We start from the raw sequence: 26,170 nt of genomic DNA, 5'->3' as shown, positions 1-26,170 counted from the left end.
CTGATATTTACGAACTAATAACTAATAAAGAGGGTGGTAGCATTCTGTTTGGCCACGGAATTCATCAGCTAAACTACAGGCTTCTGTGCACAGTGCATTCCTGCTGAAAGAAAAGAGAATTGTCAGTCAGAGAGCTTCTCCAAGGGCTGTCCTGGACATGAGGGGCTGGGATTCCATCTCACAGAGGGCACTGACTCAGTGTTGCAGCGCAAACTCACCCAGGAATGGATTTTGGTCTTGACCTAAGGCAGGGCTGTTCAGCTCTGGTCCCAGGCCAGCCGTGGTGGTCAGTCCCACAGGGGCCAGCTGTGTTTCCTGGGGCACCTGGAGCTGCTCACTTTCCAGGAAAAACGTGTGCTGGGATCATTGCCTGAGCCACCAGGTGTGAGCTCCCGAGTGAGCTCAGCTCTGACACCTCTGCACATTAAATTTCCACACCTCACTGCCAACTCCCGGGCTCTGCACCCAGAGGGATCCGAGGCTGCTGGAAGGATTTGTGCCATCAGAAGGTGCTTGTGCTTTACCCAGGCTCCAGAAGATTTCTGAGGCCGACAGAGGTGTCTCTACAAACCCACTACAAATCCAAGCGGGTTTTTAAGTGACCATGGTGTTGCTCTTTCTCTCTCTCAATCATGTTAATATTAGTAAGTTATTTTTCTCTTGTTTCCTCTGTTAGCACTGCTTCCTGGCAAGGGTTGCATGTAATTCATGATAAGAGATTCAGAATGACATGAAAATCGTTTGGAAATGGGTAGTCTAGAGATTACTAACACACTTCAATTTGATTCAGATAACTTTTGTTAAAGTCTGCTGCTACTGCCTCAAAGTCTGGGATCAATTCTGTTTGCATGAGTCAGAGAAATATTTTTAAAACACACAACTCAGTAGAAAATGTAAATGCTATTCCTACAATTTATAGGAAGGGTTTTTTTTATAATGCTGATTCAACAAAGGAATTCATTGTAATAGTTTATTTTCTTACAGCTGTAGTTTGTGTCCAAATATTTTATAATCATAAAGCTACTCTCTTGATATCAGTCAAAATAGACAATATATATAGATGTCGAAACAAGCTTTGTAGAAGACATTTTTTTAAATCAGGCATGGGACTTTACATTTATTAGAAGGTGTTCACAAAAATAAGGGCAACATCATGCATATTCTTTGCAACTAAGCCCAGTTATGGGTACAGTTTGGAAATAAATTCTTTAAATAGACATATGGATATACATTAGTACATATACACTCTATTTATGACATTTAGTGTACTGATAACTCCCAGCAATACATCAGAAGTCCACAACCAGCTGATGGAAGGATTGGATAAGGAGGAAGAAACTGCTTCAATTTCTCACATTATTTACGTGGCTTGACAAGAATGTCAGTGTGAGTGGCCTCCTGAACCTGGGAGGCAAGAACAAGACTATACTTCTGCAGTACAAAACATTTACACACGAAATGCACATGCATTGCAATGCACTGGAAATGGGCAAAGCGAGGAGACACCCATTCCTCAATGCTTTATTAACACAATTCTACAAAGGGCTCTCAAATAGGATTATATACTTCAGTCACAGTAAGGCCACAAAATTACAATGGATAAGGACCTCAGAATCAGACATTCTGTGGGAGCAATGGAACCCTTCCTTCTTTCCAGACGTTTTTAGTTGTTCCTGGATGGGATCTCCCTCACCAAAGTCCTCCTGCTATTTATTTGTGTTTCTGTAGGTTTAACATATTGCTTGGTACAACAGTGAGCACAGTAGAGAAGGGTACTGGCACAGGGAGAACAAAACCTGTGGGACATTGAGGGCGGTGTTGGACTCTAGCAGGTGGACACGAAGCTGGCTAATCAGAAAAGAGACTGGCAAAGGATTTCCTCAGGTTCCGGATGGTCTCAGCCTTGGCCTCGTCTTCGTTCACGGACGATCTGAAGAAGGACGACTCTGTGAAGCTGAAGGCGTTGGTCAAGGACTGCGACTTGCTGCAAGACACAAACACAACGGGTTCTGCATGGTCACACTGTCCCCTCCTTGGGAGCACCTGGGGCAGTGCTGAGAAAAGGAGAAATTGTCCCTGAGCCTGGACAAAAATGGGCTTTCACCATTTGCCACACAGCCATGGACCCCTGACTCGGGAGTAAGACTTGAGTGCAGTGTTTCTTTCAAGGAACACACTGGTGTTTTGTTTCCTTTCTACAGATCTGAATTGGATGATGTCAATTAGAGCCTTGAGGAAAATGTGGGCCTGGCTACTAAATCCAAATCACAACCCAACAGGGATGATTAATAATTGTGTTTTGGTGAGGCTGCAAACAGTTATGCACAGAGGAAAAAACAGGTCTTTTACAAGAGTTTGAATCCTAAATTGTAATGTGCTCTTTCTCTGTCTATATGTATTGAACGTTAGATCCTTAATAGAGGCTTAAAGACATTTTATATCTTTGAAAAAAATACCTCAATCAGATGTATTTTTTCTTTTCTGTAGGCAGTGCCAGGCAATGCTACTCCATTCCTAGTGCTACCATGTAACTCCTGTGTAAGTTCCCATAAGCATGAAAAACATTACAAGGAAAGCAAGAAGGAAAATAGCTGAAGTTTAAAACTTTAACTTGTGACTTGTCAGATAAAATAACATCTAAAAAACAGGCCTGAATTGAAATAGAGCACATTAATGAGTTATCAACTTTTTACAAAGACATCCCTACATCAGTAAAATGAGTTACCTGATTTCATTTTTATCTCAGCACAATAGACTTCAGTTTTGGCTCTAGTAAAACTGAAACACTTTCCTTATTCATATTGTCTCAGACTCCTCACGGTTTGCAGCTCCTCTCCTTCTAAACTAATAATGTACAGCAAACAGTGCTGCAGGCGTTTTAGGTTTTTCATAAATTATAGTTGTGCTAATGAGAATAGACTGATAAATGTTTGTTTGTACTCACTGAAAGAGGGAGGGTGGGAAGCAGCACTTGACTTGATTAGTAACACAATAAGTAGCCTAATTAAATATTTATTCACAGATTAATAACATGTACATACAGGTTAGGCAACAGCATGTGGGTGAATACAAAGCATACACATGCAAATAGAGTTAATCTTACAGGCAGGAGATCTGAGCCTTGGTGTGGACCTAAAACTGCTTCTGAAAGTTAGAAAGCTGCTCTTATTATGGCTTGCATCTTAAAAACTTTCATTTCTCCTTTGTTATTTTATTTTAAAGAGAGACTCTTCCATTTGGAGAAGAGAAAAATGAATCTAGATGTGAACAAAAAGCTTAAAGGAGAAAGCTGGGAAGCAGCCTGTGGCAGAGCTCTCCTGTAACTGTTCATAGGTGCTTTTCTTCAGCGTCAGAAGTTAAGTTTCAAACCATAAACTGATTTCCATCTTGCCTTAAAAAATCCACCTCTCTATTCCCCATCATCTTAAATGACGGATGAATCAATTTGAGGTTTATGATTATAAAACAGAATAAAGAAATACATTGTCCCAGGGAGGCGAGGGAAATACTGTCCTCTTTGCACAACACTGTCATCCAGCGTATCTTTGGCACTGAGCTGGGCTCAGGGGAGGACCCAGGGTTGTTTCCCACCGGTGTTAGCACAGGAGTGGGTGGAACAAGGGGATCTGTGTTCCTTGGAGGAAACAAAGACTCCGTGCAAGTCTTTGTACATACCAGACTAAGGAGATGTGTCTGAGATTCTCCTGGCAATGTCAGGGTTGCTGTGCTGGAAAACTGCAAACCTCTGCTGATGCTTCCCTGAGGTTTCTCTTGGCTGGGTTTGAGCTCTGATTTTTTCCATGTTCCTTACTGGGTGCAGGTAAACCAGCAAGGAATCTTCCAGAAGTGGGACAAACACTTTTTGTTTTTAAATTTTAGTTTTATGCAGCCTTCTCTGGTCAGGGCTCGAGCACTCAGGCAGTGCCAGTGCACAACCAAGGGCAGCATAAAGAACCAGTTTGGCAGCCACTGTCCCACGTTATCCAGCCTGGACTGTGCCTTTGGAAACGGAATCTCTTGTCTCAGTGACTGCAAGGTTAAAAGTTGAACGAGATAAGACTTCCTCTAGGAGGGCAGGCTGACAGCACACCCAGCCCGTGAGTCAGTGGCACCAAAAGGAGGAAACAAAGAAAAGAAAGACGATGCTTTTCAGACCTGGCTGGGGCAGCAATTGCGCAAGGGGCAGACGAAATTTGGTGCGGCGCTTACGATAGAACCAATGCTAGCGGCTCACTTCACTCCATTGCCAGGGATTGAGCTTTTTGAAATGTTTAACCTCACTTTAAACTTGGGAACAACACGTTCATTTTCCCCCTGACTGTCAGACCGACCCCCAAACCCCAGTCACACAAAGCCGTGCCGTGAGAAGAAGAACGGATAAAGCGACTCTTACTTAAGCTGCGGATGCGACTGAGGCTTCTGCTGTGGCGCAGGCTGTGGCTCTGGCTGGGGCTGTGGCTGTGGCTCTGCTTCCTTTGATAACCTGGAGCTGGGAGGACCTTGGGCCTGTGGCCGTGGCTGCTGGGTGGTGGGTCCGGGCGGGCGCTGGGGCTGCGAGGCTGCGGGCTTCGCTGCCTGCCCCGCGGGGAACACGCGCTGGGGCTGCAATGGCTCCTGGCTTTGGGATTGCATTCCTTGGGGTTGCACTGGGCCCCCTAGGTTCAGCACAAGAAAAACTTCATCATGTTATCGTTGCAAAGAGGCCTTATTTAGACTTCATATCCAACACTTTAAAATCACCCTCTCCAATGTGATTAACTCGACTTTCGAGGCCAAAGTCTACTCGCACGTGCTTACATGGAGGCAATAGCACTGGTCACACTCATTAGGAACTTGCTTGGAGCCCCCATGAATCAGCCTTAAAATTGCTAAATAGCACCCAATTTATCCCAGGCACCGACTTCAAACCAAATCAATGGAGTTACACCCAGAACAGTTTTGGCCCAAGTCAATAGGAGAGGCTGTGAGGTAACTGAACACAGCAGTAATATCTAATTCAGCAAGACATTCACTATTTTCTGTGTAGTTACTGCAGTTTTCTTCCTCCAAAATCTTAAAACCATTTCTGTAATAGTCCTCTTAGATTCGCTCTTACAGCAGTAAAACAATCTCATGCTGAAATTTTCTGGCTATTTGAAAGTATTTTCATAACTTACTGAACCCCTTAGTGAGGTACATTACAAGAAACACAAGAAAGTCACTACTAATTCTTAACCAGGAAGGCACTTTACTGGCAAACTACTGTGTGAAGTGTGGAACTACAACGTGCAGGAGAGACTCAGGCTGTGAAATCCACAGCTGAAAGACGCTACAGCATCATCCAGTGGGGCTTTTTCTGCTTCCTGACTGAAATCATGCTGTGTCAGACATCAAGGCTTGCTGCTTCTATCTCAGCTCCCAGGTCTGACTGGGCTTTTCTGGACTGATGGTTGTTATAACTGAATTTTAACCCTTGCACACGAAAATGCACTCAGGACACCTGACTTTAGAGGAGAAAGGATGGGATGACATTCTGAGTATTTGTTTGTATAATGCTTCACTCAGGATAAGAGCTGCTGTAATATCACAGAACACAACTGAGCTAGACCTTCTGGATATCTGGGAATTTTTAGTCTTGCATAGATATTTAGTGCAAGTAAAACACTTAATCTGCTCAGGTGTCTAAAAGCAAACCTTCACCTCTAGATGTACTGTTGCAATAAATGATTTTTTTTGTCTTAAAGTTGCTTTTATAGAAAACTTTCCCCTTGCTACATGAATTCCAGCGTGTGTGTGTGAGAGGACAGCACGTGCTAATGCCTCGGTGAGTTTTAACACAGTTGTAGCAGTGTGTTGTGGTGTAGAAAGATAAATAGCACGTACTGAATGTTAAGGAATGTGCCTTCATTGTTTATTAATTTGAACCACTTTTGTAGGAAATATTTGAAGGTGATAACATGGTCTTGCAACATCTTAATAAGGAACCTTTTCTTATTAGTCTCCTTTCACTCAATATTGAAAACCAGAAAGGTTTCTTTCCCCCACTTGTACGTACAGGCTTGAATGCCAGAAACTTTACACTGAAGACAGATATAACTTTCTTTTATTGCACATTAAGCTGTACAAGAGATTTCACATAAAAGATATACTGCTGTCACATTTCCAGCGTTTGCTCACTTTCTTGCAGCTGGGTTGTACAAAAGGCAACAATCATGAAAGAAACTTTTACCAAAAATAACTCAACAGAACTGAACATTAAGCCTACACTGTAAAACATCTGTTCCCTGTTACCCACAATATTGCACCTAAGCATGCTGACATGCAGAGAGACATCTTGGCTTGTTTCTTGGCTGTGGGATGTAGGAATTGTGTGTGCCCCTGCGAATCCTTCCCAGGGAACAGGCTGGAATCCTGTCTGAGACACCCAGGTCTTCCACACACACACACACACAACGCACAAATGTCGTGTGAAAAGCACTTGTGAATACTGGCACTACTCCATGCAAAAAATACCAACTGCTTGAAAGGAAAATCAGTCATCAGATTCAGTTCTCCACCCCAGGGCAGTGTGGTTTGGTCTCTTTTAGGGTGTCTGGAGGAAAGGATTTGTGAACCTGATTTCTAGGTGGAATTTCCTTGATATAGAACAAAATAGCCAATGCCATCGTTGGAATGATCACTGACCCAGACAAATGCTGATCACTAAAGCAAAATACTCATGTAATTTACTGATAGGTAGTAAACAGTAGCACTTACCACAAACATTTAAATAGCTAATAATGCATACCTTAATTCTCATCTCACCAGCCAGCTCGTACAAATAAAAGAAACACTAAGAATGATGAGACTTACTGATAACTTTTTCCAGTGTTTGTAGGGAAAACAGACGTAGAACATCAGGCTGTTTTCCCTTTAAACATAATTGTTTGCACTAAACTAATGGCCACTACTCATCTTTGTACATATTCAAGATGAAAATTATAGTTTTGTGGCTCGCTTGCAACTCAGCTTTCTGGTATGCCAGCAGTGTGCAGCTTGTGATTCTAGGCTAGATTTCTCACAACAGATTAACTGCCTGCCTGTGGAGCTCCCATAGCATTGCATTAGAAATCGCTTATGTAAAAATCACAAAGAATTTACCTACAGAAAATCTAGCAGTTGTCAGGCACCTCAAGTCCTTTTGCATGTAAATAGAAACCCTATTTATGTGGATAACGTCGGGACTGGATTTTCTTTACAGCTCTCTGGATGCTTGCAGGTGTAAAATAGGAGACCTGAGTTGGTAAAGAAAACCACTGACAATTTTTGTCTTGCATTTTCTAACCCAGGGTCCTCAGCTGGTTCAAGGTACCTTGGTCTGCTATCCCCTCACTTCTCAGTATTTGCAATGAAATGAGCTCTTACAGGAAGTTTAACAGTCCTTGAGGTACTTCTCACCAAATTACCTGGGATTTAAATCTTAGGTATGTATAAGATTTTTTGAAAGTATTTGCATTAGTTTTCATTAAAAATCTCCATAGATTACTAATTCAGAATGACAACAAAAGGTACTACTTAATTGAAATAGGATACATTAAATACTCACACTTTCACTGAGATATTGCACATAGGTGGCCCATTTACATAGCTTTGTAGCTAATAATTTAATGCAGAATTACTAAAAATATGAATACCAGTATGTAAAATAGAAGATATTTTAAATATTCCTTGGGAAGAACTGTATTTTATGGAGTCACCAAAATAGCAGACTTCCACTCGCATATAAGTAAAACTCAAAGGTTAATAAACTTTATAAAATTATAAATAAAAAGCCTCACTAGCAAATCCTAATCTAGACTTTTAAAAATATATCTGGATCACCTACCTATTGGTCATGCACACGCACAGAAAAATAAAGGCTATGAGTACAGTGTGCACACACTCACAGAGTAAGCAAAGGGACGGGGGCTTGCACCTCGGGGGGGTTGTACTGAACGATATCAAATACTCCAAAAATACTGTCTAACCATCCAGGATGTACATGGCACTGGGCTCTAGAGAGGCACATTCTTTGTACACTGTTGACAGCAGCCCTGCAATCACAAGTTTTACAGAGGAAGGTTGGAAAGCATTACACGCACAGACAGGAACAAGGAAACAACCAGACGGGAGAGTTGACACTGCATAGAAAAAACACAGTCCAGGTCAGCACTGAAACAATGGCAAATTGAACAAAACTGGGATGCTTGCATTAACATTGTTTGTTTCTTTGCTTTCAATTGGATTTTTTTGTTTGTTTGTTTGTTTGTTTTTCACTTTTCATTTTTGCTTTAACCCTTGCTTTTGGTCTCAGTTATCTAAGTAGCCTGGACTTGTTTTGGTCCTACTGCAACGCCATTACAGTCGAGAATGTACTGTAAACAACCTTGAGGTGGTGGTCGCTGAGGTGGGATTTTGTTTGGCTCTGGCTCCTTTAGTGATCCACTCTGGAAAATACATTTGAAAACAGAAGAGAAAAAAAAATAAAATTAGAGTAGCTCCGTTCCAATTTTCCACTAATTCGTCTTTATTTTCATTAGAAAACTCTTTATTGGTGGGACTGAACATATACTTTAAATTTATTCCAGATACCATTTTTTAATTTAGTTGCTGCCTGACATGATATATGAATCCTGGGCTAGTCCAAGGCTGAGCTCTTATAAAAACTGTTTTCCCTTTGCAGCATGTGATCAGGATGCAGGGAGTGCCTTCCCAACCTTACCTCCATTTGGGGAAGGACTTTATCCTCAGTTCCCAGCGCCAGGAACCATTTTTTTGTACCTCAATGCTTCTGCTCTCTCTTTTTCTTTTTTTTTCTTTTTTTAGGACAGACCGAATAGGAAATGGATTTCAACAGATACCTTTGTGTAATCTAAGAAATAATTTATTTTTAACGATATTCAGTTGTATCCAGAAGCATTTGCACGGCAGGAGTTTTGCCAGTGATAGTTTCACTTTGATTTGCTGGCTGTAAGTGGGGAGGGAGGTGGGCTGCTCTAGCTTCACTGTTTCGCTAAGCAAAATTAAAGAAGAAAGCAAAAAACCACAGACAAATAATAAAAGTAGTTGAAATGACTTCATGCTTCTCCATCTGACATGTTATTAGAAACACATGTAATACTTCACTTTTCAAAACAGGAGGTTTATTTGGCAGCATCCTTTTCACATGGATACTTGTGAAAGGGGAAAGATGGGCCTGAACCAAAACCTTGGAGCAGAGCACCCTCTGGGAACAGCAGTATTTGAATCCAAACTTTGTCTTAGGCCCATCTCTAATATTCTGAAACGTGAAAGATGTTAAATCATTGGATGTAATAAGTTAGGATTTTTTTAAGGATCCAGAAATCAAATTGCCATCTGTCAAGAGGAAAAAAATGCAGAATTTATTAAAGAGCAAATGCAAAATCAATTAAACACGTTTCTTGCAGAGTTTACTAGGGTTTTTTTTCTGATAGATTTGTATTTGATCTCGCTCCTAGTGCTGTATTTACAGAATAAATCTTGCTCCTAGTGCTCTGAATTCTTGCCCAGCAATGCAGCTGCTGAGTTCCAAAGGGCACAACAACCCTCCAGTGCATGCAGCTGCTGCAAGTTGCTGTGTCTGCTTTAGCTGCATAAATAAAAGGACACAGGGTTTCTCTAAAACTCTCATTATTCAGCATTACCAACCTGCAGGAGACCAACTGAGGAGTAAAAATGATCCACACAAACTCTGCTCCTTGATTTACCTGACCCAGTTACCCAGTTCCTCGTGAGCATCATTAAGGGGTAAGGATACGTAGAAAAGAAGAAAAATTTGTAAGGAAAGACAAAGCCACCAGAAGATGTCACGGTGCCTCAGTGTGGTGTTTGGAGTCCCCTCTTTTTGTTTCCCTCCTTGCTCTGATTTTCAGGAGCTGCTGGGCTCCCCTGGGCAGGTGCAGCACCCGGAGTGTTTGTGGTACCCACTGTGGATATCCTGCTCCCTGCAACATCTGCATTGCCATCAGGAGCTCCCTGCAACATCTGCATTGCCATCAGGAGCTGCCTGCAGACCAGAACAATGAGCCCAGAGGGGAAAGCTGAACAGCAGCCCTGGAGGAGCAGCTCCTGCCCCGTCCCAGAGCTGGGATGCTCCAGGCACCCCTCGTTCTGCTCCTGGGGCAGTGGGACGTGCACAGAGCTCTGGGAGGGAAACCACCAAGACTGGGGCTTCCAGAACTCCAAGAGTTTCTTTCTGGAGGCCCAAACAGACCACATGACTTTATTAGAAAGAACACATCATATTTTAGAATTGTAATTATCATGATTAGCATGTGCTGAGCTCCCTACTCTTCCCAAAGGCCAACCTGGGGCTCTCTGCAGTGGCACAGGGTGGCCAGGGAGGATACGAGTGTTATCCTTTTTCCACTAAAACAAAAGACTGTGTAGGGAAAACTCCTGTTTTATTTAGAAGCACAGGCTAGCAGTTTAAATTCACATCCACTTGAATGTTAGAACAACATCTGCAGGGCCTCTGTCTGCCCCTTGCCCCGAGGCTGGAGCAAATCTGCCATTTGTTCCTGCCCTGCAATGTCTCAGCTTTTATCACAAACTGCACGACTTGACACGACAACACCAGCCCTTACACAATCTGCATATCTCTCATCTCACCAAGAAATGATTTTATCCTAAATGAAGCTTTCAATAAACATTGTAGGAGCTCACAAATCCTTCCCTCAACTCTCCTGAGAATTGAGAGCCTTGTGCATTTTCTCTTGAAGGTGTATTTCCCTCTCTCCAGTCACTGACTGCAGCTGGTCTGATTTACCACCCACACATCCTTTTTTTTTATTATTTTTTTTCACCAGATATCACCTGGTGCTTCCAGGAACCTCACCCACACTCCAGGCCAATCACATGAGTATATTACTTTGGCTAATTAGCCAACCCACCCAGGCTGACCCAAAAAGTCTAATTAGCATTACATTCCTAATTGAGAAATCTTACTCATGGTTTTTCAATAGTAATCCAGCCCTTTTCAAGAGTCTTTCTTTCAGACACTCAGAAACCTTGATACTTGATATTAAAGGCAGGCTTTGAACCAGCCTTGTTTGCTGCCCTGAGCCAAGACCTTTAATAAAATCCAGGCTCCTTCTAAAACACCAGTTGTTGGCAAATGAACTGCAGACTTCTTCTCACCTCTGCAAGGTGCTGCCAGAGCAGTTTTGTGGGAGCTCCTCTCTGAGCAGAGGTGCTGGACCAGACCTGTCCTGCAGATGGATTCACCCCTCTTGCTGCTTTTCTGTTCTCCTTTGCTGCCCAGCCTAGAAGTTCAGCCTCCTACCACCTTTCTGGAGCACAAACATGTTTTCCTGTGCTGCAGCTCTGATCTGCAAACAGGCTGGGTTCAAACACTGAATGCAAGATTTTATCATGGAAAATGACCCTGCACAAATCCTCGTTTGGATGCTCAGGGCTAAAGAGGAGAAGCAGTGGCACAGGAATGTGCTTGGGATGGTTTAGGGCAGAATCAGTGGCACAGGAATGTGTTTGGGATGGTTTAGGGCAGAATCAGTGGCACAGGAGTGTGAATGGTTTAGGGCAGAATCAGTGGCACAGGAGTGTGTTGGGATGGTTTAGGGCAGAATCAGTGGCACAGGAGTGTGTTGGGATGGTTTAGGGCAGAATCAGTGGTACAGGAGTGTGTTTGGGATGGTTTGGGATTACCTGAGTGAGATGTGGTGGCTGATGGCAGGAGGAGCCCCTTGGTTCTCATTTTGAGGAACACAATTTTCACATCCCACCCGAATTCCCAAGGAGAAGGGGTTGCTGATGTTGACAGGAACGTTCTGTAGGGCTGCCTAAAGGAGCTCTCCTGCTCAAAGGGGTTTGCTGTTTATATAAGTGCCCCCAAAAAGTCCAGCTTCACTTGGGGAAGCCTCCAAGCCACATGAATGCTGCAAATCCACTCCAGGGATTTCTCAGCTCTGGGTAGAACCAGTGAGGATTTGGCTGCATAATGACCTTTAGGAATATAGGCTAATTACAGCCAGAGCACAAACTCCAATACTTATCTAGAATATAAATGTCTCTAAATGTCCCTGTGGCACGTCCTTCCTTTCCACACTCACCTGAAACTGTCTCCTTAGAGTTTAAGGGGTAGAACTGGCAGCAAAAGCTGTTTATTCTTCAAATTAGTTGTATTAGAATTTGATCAGGGCATTACTTCTTTTTCTACCTTTATATAAATGCAGATTGGATTCATAGACACTTGAATTTTGAACAGTCTGAAGAATGTTGAAATGGGTGGGAGCAAAAGCAGCAACTTGGCAGGGAAATAGCCCTTGGGCAAAAGAGATGCTAAACAGAGTCCCAGCAAAAATTGATTTTGATTTGGCTGAGGTTGAAGACTTTGTGAACTGTAGTTGGAGCACGTAGAGTTGTTTTTGGGTCTCGTTTGGTTTTCTTTGTAATGCAAGGACAGAAGCTTTTCATAGGTATTTCAATATTTGAGGGGAAAGCCATGTTTTTCAGGTCAAGCAGGAGAGGGATCAATTGAGAATTGCCAAAATATGAGCTGAGTTAGAGCTCATAAAGGAACAGGAATAAATAGTAAAACACTTAAGTAACAGGAGAACTAAGAAAAAGTGTGATTGCTAAGGAGAGAAATCACTGAGAGAGTTTAAAAGAGAGGAAATAGTAAATGAATGTTTGAAGTGTTATAGATTATGATAAGCACAGGAGCGGGGCAGGATGGCAGGTGGGATAAAAGCTAAAAATGAGATGCAGGTAAAAATGAAACATTCTTTATCTCAGAAATGAAAACCAGCTGACTCACAAAATACAGAATTTCATACCAGGTCTCACTAAAAATTGGGAATGGCCAAGTTACACTGGAGAAGGTAAAGAACTAATGCTACATTGAGGGAAAGGAGGTGGCTCCTGAGGAAAAAATCAATTATTGAACAAAAAATACTGAGAAGGACATTAGTGGGATGCAGAACTCGAACAGATTATAAATTAATTGAGTTGGCACAAAAAAAGTAGATGTGTGCCTCTAAAACCTGTAGATGATACAGAGCTGGAAGACTGTAGGGCCAAAATATCCTAAAGAAAGAATGAAATCGATCAGTGGAGTTAAAAAAGAATAAAACAAGAAATTTTGGGCTAATGACATAAATCTGTCACAAAAGAAAGAGCTCACTCACCTAACTGAAATCTAATGGAAAAGATTCGTGCAGTGAAAATCCCAGAATCTCATCAAACTCAGTGCAGCCTTTGGAAAAACCCACCTGCTTATTTCAGTAGAATAAAGGGGTTTTATAAACAGAAACTGGGGCAGAAACCAAGCCAAAGGACAATGCAAACCAAGAAGAAATGTGTATAAACTGAACAAAACCGGGCTGCAAATAGGCACATGCTGTATGATTTAGCAGAGCAGTGAACTCCTGAAGTGGAGCATCCAAAAACACAAAACTTTTCAGGGACCTGTTGCTTCCTGCTCATCCCTTCAGCGTGCAGTGAGTGTGCCTGGGGTTTTTCCTGGCTTTTCTCTGACCTTTCCCTGTTCCAGGGGACTCTGGCTCAGGTGATGCTTCTGCCCCATTGTGTGGCACTGAACAGGACTATAAAGATTTTGCTATTTGCTGTTTTTTATAATCCCTGTGGACTGAGAGAAACACCGGCAGCTACAACAGAGAGATGAGTTTTAAAAATCCACCTTCCTGTTGTCTTTGCAAGGGGGGAAGCGAGAGGAGAGGTCTCTCCTGCTTTTTACACATTTTTGGGGTGCCACTGTCCAGCCTTGCCCTTCTGCACTGAGGGAATCTGTGTGGAAAACACACTCAGCAAAAATGGGGCCAGCCTGGGGTTTCTTCATGCTGAAGCTGTGATAAAGAATTCAAAAACTTAGAGCAGCTTTTGTTGTTGCTCAACCACCTTTGCAAAGAACTTCTGCAAGTTAAAGTCTCCCTCTGAATGGGTAGGAAATGACTGCTCAGAGCAGAAAAGAAGCTAAACAGTGAGATTTTTACTTGGAATAGTATTTTTAAAATGCATTGAAAAGGGCTTTTAAAAAAAAAACATTAAAGAGCATTCTAACTTTGATTTCACAGACTGTTTTCCATTACTAGATAACTAATTACTTCCCAGACAATACCTTCCTTCTTGAATATTTTTACACATGGTCTTAAAATCCATAAAATCATAGAATGCTTTGGGTTGGAAGGGACTTTAAAGATAATTTTTTCCCCACTCCACCTGGACACGGATGCTCCCAGCAGAGCAGGTGGAAGGTGAGCATTCAGGGAAGGTGAGAACCTCAGCAGGATCTCAGTGCTGCTCTCATGGACACTCCAGAATTTTCCCTGAGATTCTGGACCAGCTGAATTCCCACTGTCCATTCCAGCCCTATTTTCTGTTATTCTGCTGAACAAAAAATAACTTCACCTCTCAGTTTGATGAGGTTTCTAGAGAAGGAGGATGTCAACTTATCAGTGACAATGGATTTCTGAAGTACCATCAGTTATCAGAGCTTTCTGCTTCCTGCCACAGCCAGGCAATAATTGCAATGGACAAGGATGCTTTTAAAATTTCTTCTTCAGCTCTTTTATTGCTTGAAGAAATCAGATTTCCACTTGTGTTTTTGGAGCAGGGAACATTCAAACCAGGCAGTGGCACAGCAGCTTTCAGGCAGCTCTTCCCAGGGAAAAGATTTTCCCCCCAGACAGGGAAGGGATGCAGAGTCTGGGATGGCAGCGAGCTCCCCCGTGTGCTGACACTGAGAGTGAGGGGCTGGCAGCAGGGCAAGAGCTCAAAGACATGGAACAGCAGGGAAAAGGGTTCAGGAGATCCGGGAGAACATCCTGTGGCTAAGGTGAATTTCTTCTCACCCTACGGAGGAAGCTCCACATTCACAGTGGGGCTGGGCAGTGCCAAAATCCTGGGCTGAGGGTTGGAGTTGTGGGGAAGGTTTTGAACCCTGAGCCCAGGGATTTTGGGTGATGCTGTGCTGTGTCTGCTCCTCCAGTTTTAACAAAAAGAAGGTTATTTTAATGACTATTTAGAAATATGGGATGGCAAGTGATCTTTGCATGAACAGGAGGAGTCTGCAGAAGTTCACCTTGAGCTGCAGAGATCCATCATTACTGATCCACTCAGAGCTGAAGTTCATCCTGGGAAACGAGAGAATCTGGAAATCAGACGGAGGAGCAGCCTGAGAACCCCCACTCTGTGTTTTTAGGGTCACAGAGCTGTGGAGTGGGAGGGGGCACAAAGAAGAGACACCTGAGCCCTCCCCAGATAAAAGTGACCCCAGGGCTCTGGGAAGAACCAAACACAACATTCCCAGCTTCCCTTCTGCTCCTCGTGCTGCTGCTGCTGCCTCAGCCACCCGCAGGAGCTCGGGGGGCTGCTCTGAGCTCTCAAAAATTCTCTGTGAGAAGGTGAAAGAGCCTGCAGGGGGGTTTTGAAGCAGCTGAAGAGAAGTTTGCTCTGCTGGCAGCTCCAGAAATCCATCCCCACATTCCAGAGCTGGAAGTGTGTCTGCGTGTTGCTTATTTTTTTTTCTTCTATGGACAAAACAAGAATAGCTGAAAAGAGCTGCTCTGGGTTTGGATTCTTCTCATAATTTCTCTTGGTGCTTCTCCTTGTTTAAAGATTTTGACACACATGGTCCTTATTGAAAATAAACCATGACAGGGATTTCTGGGGAGAGGGACAGAATTCCTGCAAGTGAAACATGGAGAAAAGCCAGCCCCCTCTGCTTAACTGGGTATGATTTAAAGGTCAGAGAAATCGAACAGAAAAGTCAAGTGGAGACAGGGAATAACAAAAAAAAGTTGAGAGAAAACACCCACCATGGTGGGGAAAGGAAGGGAGACCAAGGAAAAGCCTCCAAAAAAAAAAAGATATTTCTGTTAGGTTCAGCTTAAATAAACAAGACCAGAGAGTAAAAATAGATGAAAAAGAAGATAAAATAATCAAAGGATGTTATATATGATATAAGACAAAAGAGAGAGGTCCAGCCTGGGCTCTCCTGTCCTGGTTGTGTCTGTGGCAGCTTTTCCCTGCTCTGTAACCATGGGATCACTGCTTCCCTTGCTCTGATTTGGGAAAGGATGGGGTTTGGAAGAGGATGGGGTTTGCTCTAGAATGGAATGAGGAGAATTTTTGCAATTTCCAAAAAAATGCCTGTGGGACCAAAAAGCTGCTTCTCACAGAAGTCTACCAAGAACAGACAGGCCACTGCATTGTGGTGAGCTCAGGATTCCTTTAAACCCCAAATATTTTCTTTCTTCTTGAGGGGAGGGACCTTGGAGTGTCACAATTCCTGACACCACCTGCAGATTGTGAGATGATCAGGAGATCATCTGGCAGGAGGCAATAAAAAGTTAGGAAAAGTATCATTTTGTTGTGTGAATGGAGACAAAAAGAGAATATTAATGCTATTATGTTTGAGAAAAATGTGGAAAAGTATCTATGAAGTATAATATTTAAGTATTATAATACTTATAATTACTTATTATTACGTATAACACTTGGGGTTTTTTTTCAGTTTTACCTGTGCTTTGTGGCTTCTTGAATTAAAAAATTAGCACTGAGGCTGAAGCACTGGATCCTACAGAGATCATCCAAATCCTCCTGGGCTGAAGCCTGGCCCTGTCAGGGGCTTTTTCCTTTGGGATTCTCTTCTAACAAGTATTTAGTGAGCAAATTTTTATCTTACCAAGCTTTTGTTGGCTTTTCTGTAGAAATCATTTCTTTGTCCAGGTACACTGCTGGTGATACACATTCAGTATAGAGTACTTAGAAATTAAAAAAAAAATAAAAATCAGGGTACACCCAGGAAACGTTATTCCATTTGGACAAATTTCTGTTGATGTCAGTAGAAATTTTCACCAAATAACCCAAAGCATTTAATATATGACCTTTAGTGCATTCTTCTATAATCTAAAGGCCATCAGGAGGGCACCCTTGGTTTTTTTGTGGCACATTGAACCAAGCTGAGCAGGATAATTATCAATAATTACCGACCATTAGCAGTGTTTTGATTAAATCACCCTCCTTTTGTGGATACATTCATGGCTAAAACCCCAGGGTGTTTGTACAGATTTATCCCCAGTTATTTACCTGGGACCTCTGTTCAGGGGGAGACTCAAAACCAATCTGAGCAGCTCCAGTGCCTGCCTTGGCTCTCACTCCATCTGCTGGTGCAGGAGCTCAGGAAGGATTTTAAACCAATAATTTTCACTTGCACCATCCCTTTGTCAGTAAAATTCCTGCTCAGTTATTTATATGTTGTGTCCTTGTAGATATGAAAGGTTTTAGGATTTATTTACCAGCATGAACTTTGTGTTTTTGATGTATTGCAATACGTGCATGTGGAGTTCAAATGTTTAAAAGAAATCAGAGTTTGTTGATGAAATGAGGACTGTTTGAAATCCATGAACATTCCTCATGCAGCAGTTCCAGCTGAGCCCTGCCTCTGTTGTGGCCTCTGTCCCTCACATGCAGAGCCTGCCCCGAGCAGGGGTCGTGTTCAAAGGTGGACAAAACCACCTCAGTGTAGGAAAAAAAAAAACCCCATCATTTTATATTTGTGATAAATAAATTTTACTGGATGAACTGTGCCCCAAATGTTGCCTTTTACAAGGATGTGGTGAGCTCAGGCTCCCACTTGTTTATTTTTCTGCTGCTTTTCTTAATTCCCTGTGTTTATATTGGGATCTGAAAGAGTAACAGCTGCTCTTATATTTTCACTAACATAAAAACTAAGAGTTTAAAAACTCCTTTTGATTAAAATAAGCACACACAGATAAACATTGCATGTATATATATATATAGTTATATATGTGCACATTAAGGTAGCCTATTAAAATGCATTCCATATTAAAATAATAATAATAAAAAGAAAGAAATGCATTAAAATAACAGGATGAAAAATTTTCAAGTATAGAGCACTTCTGATTTGTAAAATATATAAAAGAATAGATTTTGGATGTGATACAGCTTATGGAATAGGATGGAATGCCTTGTAATAATAAATAACAGATAAATCTCCAGGTCCCTTATTCCAGAGGAAAAGCCACAAGGTGTCGCTGGGATGCAAAAAACCAAAATACTGCAGTAAAGGGGCACCACCTCCAGCCAAACTGACAATTTTCAGAATGGCTTTTGACTTAAATAACCTTTGGATTGTGTTGCATTTCAGGTCCTGTGATTTCTGTGTCCCAGCAATATTTTTCCTTGCTCTTTGTGGGTTTTGATGCCAATGGTTTAGATTCTCTACCAGGAAGGCAGAGCATCTCTCTTTAGATTCTCTATTCAGAAAGGCATCCACAAGAACGCTGTATTTCAATAAGAAATGTCATTTATCTTACCAAGGACTATGATTTAAAAGGACTTTTATGGACAATGGAATGCTGAATTCTCCATTTCCAAATAACTCCACGAGGGGATCCTTCCCAATTAAATGTGTTCCCTTCTGCTAAGCTCAAACCAAATAACTGCATTTTCTGGTCATCATAAAAACTTCAGTGATTGGAAGCAAATTGCTGCTCATCATAAGTATTTTCCTTTAAAAAAACCCCACTAAATCCAAGAGATGAGAGGGAACAGAACTGTGCCCAATCCTATGGAAACCCAGGAACAGGCAATTTGCTGATGGATTTCTCTCCAGAATTCACACTTTTTGTAATTTACACTATGTCCACATGTGGTTCAATTTTCTCTCTGGACGTGGAACAATAGAAGTGGATAAATGATACCATGTAAAGGGTCAGGGAATGGAGAATACACTGGCTTTAGAACTGGTTTGTTAGCACTGTGCCACTCCTTTCTTTGACACCAAACAGAACCAGGATGTAGCTGGGAATTCTCTGCTCTTTGTGATGTCATCATGTCATGGACACGGTGCCTCTGGAGCACAAACTCCTTCCTTCTTTCCTCCCATCAGGGAAATAAATCCCTTCTTCTTTCGTGGCTAATGCAACAGGACTGAATGAACATTTTCCTAACAGGATTTCCTCCAGCTTCAGCTGCTCACACACCCATCAACATTTGCATTTTCTGGTGATTCTCATGGACAATGTCATTTTCTCTGCGGAATTTCCTTCAGCACAATCCACCTCAGGACGTGCCAGGCAGCTCTGAGTGGGTGTTTGACCATTTCTATTGTTTTATACACAAATGTGATGTTCAAGGAACGAGCCAGCTCCTGCAGAGCTCTGCAAAGCCAGGTTCACTGGGTAGTTTAAGCTATTTTTTTTTTATTTTTAGGAAAAAGTTGAAAAACTCTTCTCTAAAGATCTGTCAAAAGTAGTGAAAGAAGTTAGAAAATACAGAAATTTAGATTTCCACAGTTTTATTGCCTGCAACTTCCATAAACAGGTTTGTTTATGGAAACCTTTAAAATAATATTCCTAGATTAAGTTCTATTTTCAGCATGGTTTGGGGTAAATAAATTATCATAATTTAAATAATAGAAGCAACTTCAATTTGAAGGATTTTTTTTTTACCATAACAGGTAGTATTTCTGTGAGTCCAAGTCTCCTTTTGCCCAACTTCTCTGCCCTCTGTGCACCAGCAGAACTTGCTACAGAGTCTGGGCAAGAGTTTGCAGATAAATAAACAGGTAACGTAGCAAACCTATATTTAAAAATCTCCCCATTCAGAGATCTCCGATTTAATGGGTCTAACAATGGCAGGGCCTGCCCTTGTGAGGTTTCCCTTTGGAATTTTTTCCCTCTGGCACCGGGACAGGGAGAGCTTTGCCAGCCTTCAGAGCCCTGCAGGGCCAACCATCCCACCAGGACTCGGCTGCCCTGTGCTAAACAAAGGCTGATTTTCCCAATCATTGATTTGTTTCCTGATGGATGCTTAATTGGAGTGGGGCTGGCCACTGTGGGCATGCAGAAATTGAGGCACGTTTTTATGTACAATCCAACCCAGTGCTACAGTCTGGACCGAAATAGAAACACTTTTACAACCCAGAGGTAATAAAGACACTCAGAGCATGGCACATCTGGAGCTGTGTTACTGACCTAGGCTGCTCATTTAAAAGCAGAAATAGCAAAAATCAGCAATAACTCTTTGATATCTCCAGTACTTTGGTTTCTACACATGCACAGAGTTGATTTGAGATAAATTAATTACTGGCTTTGCATTTTGTGTCACCTGAAAATGGGCAGTGTCCCCCTGCCCTGCAGATGAACTGAGTGTTACTCACGAATAGGAAATAATTTCTCACATTAGAGAAGGACAAGAATGTTCAAAAGTGAAAGGGACAGCTTTGTTTTAACAGATTGATTTTACTCTTAGCAAAACCCCGTTAAAAATTAACTACACTTGAGGAATTATCTGCTTTAAACTCTACAAATGTGTTTCATGATTTCCCCTTAAAGCTGGGAAGATTAATGGGCATTTGGAAATGGAATCTTCAGCAGAAAATCAGGTCCCCTTTACCTGCCCTAAACTGGTATAACAAGGCCAGTTTAAGAGTCTAACTGAGAGGGAAACTAACAGATATTGCAAATATTCTGAAGGACTATCTCTGGTTTTCACAACATTTTTTAGCTCAAGTGCCATCCATAATGTAAGGATAGGCTAAGGAAAAAAATATTAATGTGGAATAACATCTTGTTATTCCATCAGTAAGGGCTGAATCCTTCAGGAATAACCTAAACTAAACAGGAGCCTACCAGAAGTCCACCATTTCAGAATATTATCCCTGCATTCATCCAAAACTCTGGTGTAAGAGCAAGAACCCCTTTCCATGGACATGCTGAGTGCCAGCAACGACTGAGGAATTCAGGAACCTTCTAAAAATGCTCCTGGGATCCTGTTCTCCTTCTGGACTCAGGTGGGCAGTTTGCCTTTGGGAATGCTTGGAAACTTTATTTACATCCAACAAACAGCCAGTTGCTTTGGATGACAGCAGTAACTGTAAATGCTCCTCCTCCCCTGGCTGCTCTGAAATCCAGGACAGCCTGCCCAAAACCTTACATTTTTTCCCTGAAATGTGAAATATCAAATGTGAATCTATTCATGTGACAGTGATGTCTGCTACTACTTTAAATTCTGATTTATGTTGACTATGTGCTGGTTTGGCACTAAAGACAACCCAAGGAAGTGATTTTTTCTGAAGGTATTGACTGGATAACTCCAAATTTGACTGCTTCATTTTAATATCTGGATAATCTGTTGCTCCTAAAAGGAACTATTTTGGCAAAAGGTGATTTGTTTTTTCCCCTTCTTCTTTCTCTCTCAATGCCCTTTACAATGGACTTGAGTAATGTTGGATGGAAACTTCTCCATTGTATGTGGTTCTGTGGCTGAAACAATTTTGTGCTTAGTTTCAAGTGGCTGCAACATAAATAGAAGCCACACCACTTATTTTTTTCATGTGGGATGGGGTATTTTTATATCTTAAAGCATGGTGAGATATTTGAAGAACAAATTAGTCACTCTGCCTCAAGAACTGGTCTGTCTGAGGTATGCCACAAAATTGTTCTCAAATTGTTTACCTGGTGTGGAGCCTGCTGGAAGCAAAAATAGATCCTTGATTTAAGCTTGGTATTTAGCTATTTAGGCTTGGTAATTCCTGGCTTAGCGTTTGGTGATTTTGCTGTTCAGCTGATGCCCGTGGAGTGCAGAGGTCCAGGGCAGCACCAAAACCCTGCACAGGTCATGGGCAGGGTGGATTTGATTCTATTTCCCCCAGAGCTTCTCTGCACAAACTGTTCCAGCTCCTTAGCACCCTCAGTGTAAAGAATTGATGTCTAATCTAAATAGCTTTCCGTTTAAAACCATCCCCTGCCACTGGTAAAAAAAGGGGTTTATAAGCCCCTTTTAGGTACAGACCCCCCAGGTCTCCACTTGTCACTGGCTTCTATTGAAACACCACCCAATCCTCACCCAACAAATTCCACCCTGCAAATCCACACCTCTGCCAACCTTTCTGTTCTCAGAGCCTTTTACAAAAACACCAGCCTCTCTGAAGTTATTCAAAGGATCAGTACAGCAAACCCTACAGTTTCTAAGCATGGAAATGGAAACCCAAAGGTGATTCCTGGAATCCAGTTGGTAGCAAGGCCAGGGGAAGAATTCTTCATCCCCACACTATTAATGTCAGGCCATGTAAGATCAAATAAATGAAATAATCCATTTACAACCTTTAGCCGGTGTCTTCTACCATGCTGAACATATTTCAGGACTTTCCTGGATTTCTAAGGTATTTTTGTGAATTGCAGCACATTAAAAAAGATTATAACATAATTTATCACAAGAACAAGAATTATTCAGTATTGTTTTTGACATCCTCAGGACAAGGGTTTTCTTTGACAGTGCTTCTTAGTATTTCCATGATATTTTATCTATAGCACTGAAAGGAAAGAGTACAAAGCCTGGTAATTCCCTGAACCCACAGGTAGAAACACAACAACACCTGCACTTCTTGATTATATGGAGACAATCTCATTGAAATATGACAAACTGATAAAATGTGTTGGTAACTTCTCAAATCCTCGAGGTTCCACAGGTGTCCGAATTCTCGGAGGAAAACTTTGAGCTTAAAATGATAGATCAAGATGCTCTATATAAATTTCATTTTAATTTCATTTTATCCTACCTGAGGCTGCTGAGTGGCAGTGGGTCTCTGAGGAGATGGAATAGGAGTTTTGGACAACATTTGGTTCATTTTGCTTACGACTAACTCGGTGATGTGCTGCCTGTCTTCAGCCTGGTGCTCCCCAATCAGGGGCATGGCACAGTCCATCACCTGCAAAATGCAACAGGACATCAGTGCTGGGAAGGAAATCCCTCCTCATCCCTGCAGCAGGACAAGGTGTGTATTTACAGGGTTGATTTTAGCAGAAATGCACAGGAATTACAGGAATTATATGTGTTCCATCAGAAAATAAACAAGAGAGCAGCAACTTTGCAATGCCTTCCCCTCCCAACCTCCCACCAAATGGAAAGAGAAAGAACCTTCCAAAAATGTTCACTTCACACCTGGGCACACACTTTGGGAACAGCAAGAGGAAGCACAGGGCTGACAGGGAAAGTGAGATTTCTCAGGCTGTCCAGTGGTCTGAAGGAGCTGTTGTGGCCCAGCTGAAGGTTCCCTCCCTTCCCTGCTTTTGTGGCTCACACCACGTTCACGAGCTGAATTCCAACGTGGAAATGCAGAATAAAACTTCAGCTTCCTAGCAATGTGTGGAGTTTTGCTAGGGAAATCTGACTGCTTTTACCCATTCATAAAAACCTTTAAATAACACCTTGTTATTATTGATAACCTTTTTTTAGAAGTGGTGTGACTCCAAGGAATGAGTAAGAATTTCTACAGAGAAAGCAGGATGGCAGAGAGGCAGATAAAAAATGGACACATTTCCATTCTAAACATGACAGGTTAATAGTGCTCAGTGGTTAGTTACTGCGGCCATTGTGATGAATAAAACTAATACTGAATTCTGCCACTTCAGTGGGTCTCAAGAATTTGTTATTTCTCCAGAGTATTTGTTATTTCTCCAGAATATTTGTTATTTCTCTGGTGTATCCACTTCTGCCACATCTGCATTTGTTTCAGGGGAAATAAAAACATAACAAAACCCCAACTACTATTCACTGGGCATTCCTACTTAGAAAAAGAATGGGATTTAATTCACTTTAGAGAAACTACAATATTTTCCATGTGCATCAGGGCACGTCCATGTTACACTCTGGTGTTTCTCACAGGTCTGGGTGGAAGAATTTTGTTATGTGAGGGGTGCACAGAGATCAGTGTGAAGAGCATGAGCACACCCACATTGTGTGGATCTCTCCTGAAGTGGAAGAGATTTCGTGGAAGCAAAATTCTTGATCCCCAACCTCCACAGAACATCTCCATTATTAGGAAAGAACAGAGTTTGCCTTCCTTCTCTTAGATATTCAAGGGTTTCTAGGAATTAGACACAGAAGTTGGGTATTTAAAGAGATATTTGGATTTAAAGGAACATTGCACTTTGCAGTAGTTGGGAAGAAGCTGTGTCATAAATATAAACCTTGAGCTTTTCAAACTATGGTGAGAATATAGAGATTCTTCCTGAGGACAAAAGCTGCTTTGTTCCAATAATGGGATTAGTTTGAAGTCCCGAATCATTTCCATGATTCCTCTGTTTGTTCATTTACAAGATTCTCCGGTGTTGTGTGTTGGCAATCGAAATGTTGGCAATGCTTGTGCCGAGATTTTCGGCTCTAGGTCTCCTCTGAGCCTCCTCACAGGCTTTAAAATAACCCCAGAGTAAACAGTGCAATAATAATTGAACTCCAGAATAAATGTTTCCTTGAAATGAATGCATGGTTTTCCACTCTAGGGTCACATCAACAGTAGTGAAGAGATGTTTAATAAGTACACTGAAAGGTTCTTTAAAGTTTACCATGTTTTTAAACAATCATAATTTTAAGTGGAACATCCCAATGTTTTCCATTAATTGAGAGATGAGTTGATCAACCAATAAGAGTTATTTCTGAAGGGGTGAAATGTAGCCTTGCAGGTTGTGTGGCTCTTTAATATTAATTTCTGCTCACTTACTGCTATTTTAAAAATTGGATAAACACTTTAAAGATCCACTTCCTTGTATCCTGAGCTGTTTCTTGTGAGAGGAATTTGCACTGTGCCTGGAGGGACCCAAAGTGCCAGGACTGTGAAGTGTTAATAATGACTGAATACAGAATGCTTTGGTGTGAAGGGTATTGGATGTTTGATTCTCCACTGCAAACCATCTGATTTTCCGAGCAGGAGTGATGTTTGGGCTCTAAAAATCTGTTTTAATGAGAGCTATTTTTAAAAATATGCACTAAGGTGTGTAGATGAACCCCCCTCTTTTCCAACATCAGCTAAAAGTTTCACAAGCATGCAAAAAACCCTCCCTTTGTTTACCATCCATTTACATTAAAACCATTACTTGGAAGGACTGTGAAATAAATTGCCTCCAATAAGGTCCTGCCAAAGGATTAGACAGGATTAAGATCTGCAAGATTGGGTTTGAGCTGAATTTATGCTTTTAAGTACTTCTACAACTGCAAAGGTTCACACATCAGCTTCCTCTGGGAGGTCCTGCCATGGTGTCTAGCAGAACTTGTGGGAAAAGTGAAAATAAGGAACCTTGAGGTGTCAAATCTTCACATCCACTCCAAGTTAAGTCGTTACACTCCTTGAATGAAGAATTTTCAGGCATAGTCACAAGCTGAGGCAGATTCAAACAGATTTGGCATTAGAACTGGAGCCAATTGCCCTTATCAAGCTCTCATCACTTGGACAAGTTTTGACCTTGTTAAAATCCTTGGGTTTGTTGCCACAGGGGCACAAATATTGCTGGGCCAAGATGTGGCAACAGAGCACCTCTGCCACGCCCTGGCAAAGCAGCTGAGATCCAGGTGGATGCTTTGCATGGTGGTTTTTGGTGTATTTTCTTTTCCTTCCAGAGAATACAGGCTATTTCCATTCCTAGCACAAGAGTTAATGACAACTATTTTATATTTTTATTTTATATAAATGTAGCTTAAGAATATTTTGGGCAACACCAACAGCTTTTAAATCCTGTCAGTGACTACAGGAATGTCAGGCTGGCATTTCCCCCCCTTCAGAAGATTTGACAAAGTTTAAACATATACAAAACTCCCTGTTTATAAATAGTCTATTTACAGCCTGTGCTAGATTTAAAATCCCATTTAAACCCAGCCAGTTTTTAGTAGAGCATGTAGTTCAGCTATTTAAAATATTGGAGTTTCCCACTAAGAGGATTTCACAGAAAAAAAAAAAAAAAAGACATCTGTAATTTATAAAATCAAATACATTCCTTTTGCAGATGCCAGTAAAAACATGGGTCACTATGAATTACAGTCACTTAATTCATATCACTGTGAACTTGCATTTATATATCAATGTATTTTCATTTCAGTAGCCAGTTCTCTGGGATGAATTTCTCCTATCACCCAGGGACTGACTGTATATATTAATGGGAAAGGTGAATGGCTAAAATTTGGGATACAAGACTGAGACTGGCAAGAAAAAGAAGAGAAATTCTATAATTAGGAAGAGGAATGGGATGAGATTTATAAAGGAGCCAGAGCAATTATAAGATATCAGTAATTGCAAAAGGATCATCGTGTTTGAGGGAGAAATTCCCACTGCCCAGCTCTGCTGCATCCTCAGTTTGCCCCCAAGGATTGGGAT

The 26,170-nt window shown here is 41.6% G+C and overlaps 1 protein-coding gene across 1 annotated transcript in view; it reads right to left on the bottom strand.

The window, feature by feature from the left end:
- Positions 1–956: 956 nt before the first annotated feature.
- The window catches only part of SYN2 (synapsin II), a 153,402-nt gene continuing 128,188 nt past the window's right edge, over positions 957–26,170 (bottom strand). The window contains exons 10-13 of the mRNA XM_014869769.2: positions 22,586–22,735; positions 8,384–8,444; positions 4,394–4,655; positions 957–1,984 (exon numbers count right to left, since the gene is read on the bottom strand). Coding sequence (XP_014725255.1) covers positions 1,849–1,984; positions 4,394–4,655; positions 8,384–8,444; positions 22,586–22,735 — 609 coding nt within the window. The 3' untranslated portion in view covers positions 957–1,848. The remainder of the gene's footprint in view (positions 1,985–4,393; positions 4,656–8,383; positions 8,445–22,585; positions 22,736–26,170) is intronic.

This window comes from Sturnus vulgaris, chromosome 11, assembly GCF_052056855.1.
Source record: "Sturnus vulgaris isolate bStuVul1 chromosome 11, bStuVul1.hap1, whole genome shotgun sequence".
Taxonomy (NCBI): domain Eukaryota; kingdom Metazoa; phylum Chordata; class Aves; order Passeriformes; family Sturnidae; genus Sturnus; species Sturnus vulgaris.
The sequence above is the reverse complement of the archived record's forward strand: the minus strand, read 5'-3'. Positions and strand labels throughout refer to the sequence as shown.